General features: G+C 69.0%; 1 protein-coding gene across 1 annotated transcript in view; it reads left to right on the top strand.

The window, feature by feature from the left end:
• Positions 1 to 7: 7 nt before the first annotated feature.
• KLHDC8B (kelch domain containing 8B) overlaps positions 8 to 245 on the top strand; it is a gene marked incomplete at its 5' end in the record, with an annotated part of 2,439 nt that continues 2,201 nt past the window's right edge. Inside the window, one exon of the mRNA XM_009703682.1 lies at positions 8 to 101. Within this exon, the coding sequence (XP_009701984.1) occupies positions 8 to 101 (94 nt within the window). The remainder of the gene's footprint in view (positions 102 to 245) is intronic.

Genomic DNA, 245 nt, shown 5'->3' with positions numbered 1-245 from the left:
CTGGGAGCCAGCGAAGCCCCACTGGCAGCCCCTGCCCTCCATGCCCACCCCCTGCTATGGGGCTTCCACCTTCCTGCAGGGAAACAAGATCTTCGTCCTGGGTAGGTACCACTGGGGCGAGCCGAGCATCCCCCCGCACTCCTGCCCTCTCCCTCCGCTGCCTCCCCAGACCAGGGAGTGACCTGGTGCACCCCAGGGTGGCTCCGTGCTGCCCTCCCACCCCAACACTGCAGCTGGCAGGCCCC

This window comes from Cariama cristata, unplaced genomic scaffold, assembly GCF_000690535.1.
Source record: "Cariama cristata isolate BGI_N322 unplaced genomic scaffold, ASM69053v1 scaffold35740, whole genome shotgun sequence".
Lineage (NCBI taxonomy): Eukaryota > Metazoa > Chordata > Aves > Cariamiformes > Cariamidae > Cariama > Cariama cristata.
Note: the sequence above shows the minus strand (reverse complement) of the source record. Positions and strands in the feature narration are given on the sequence as shown.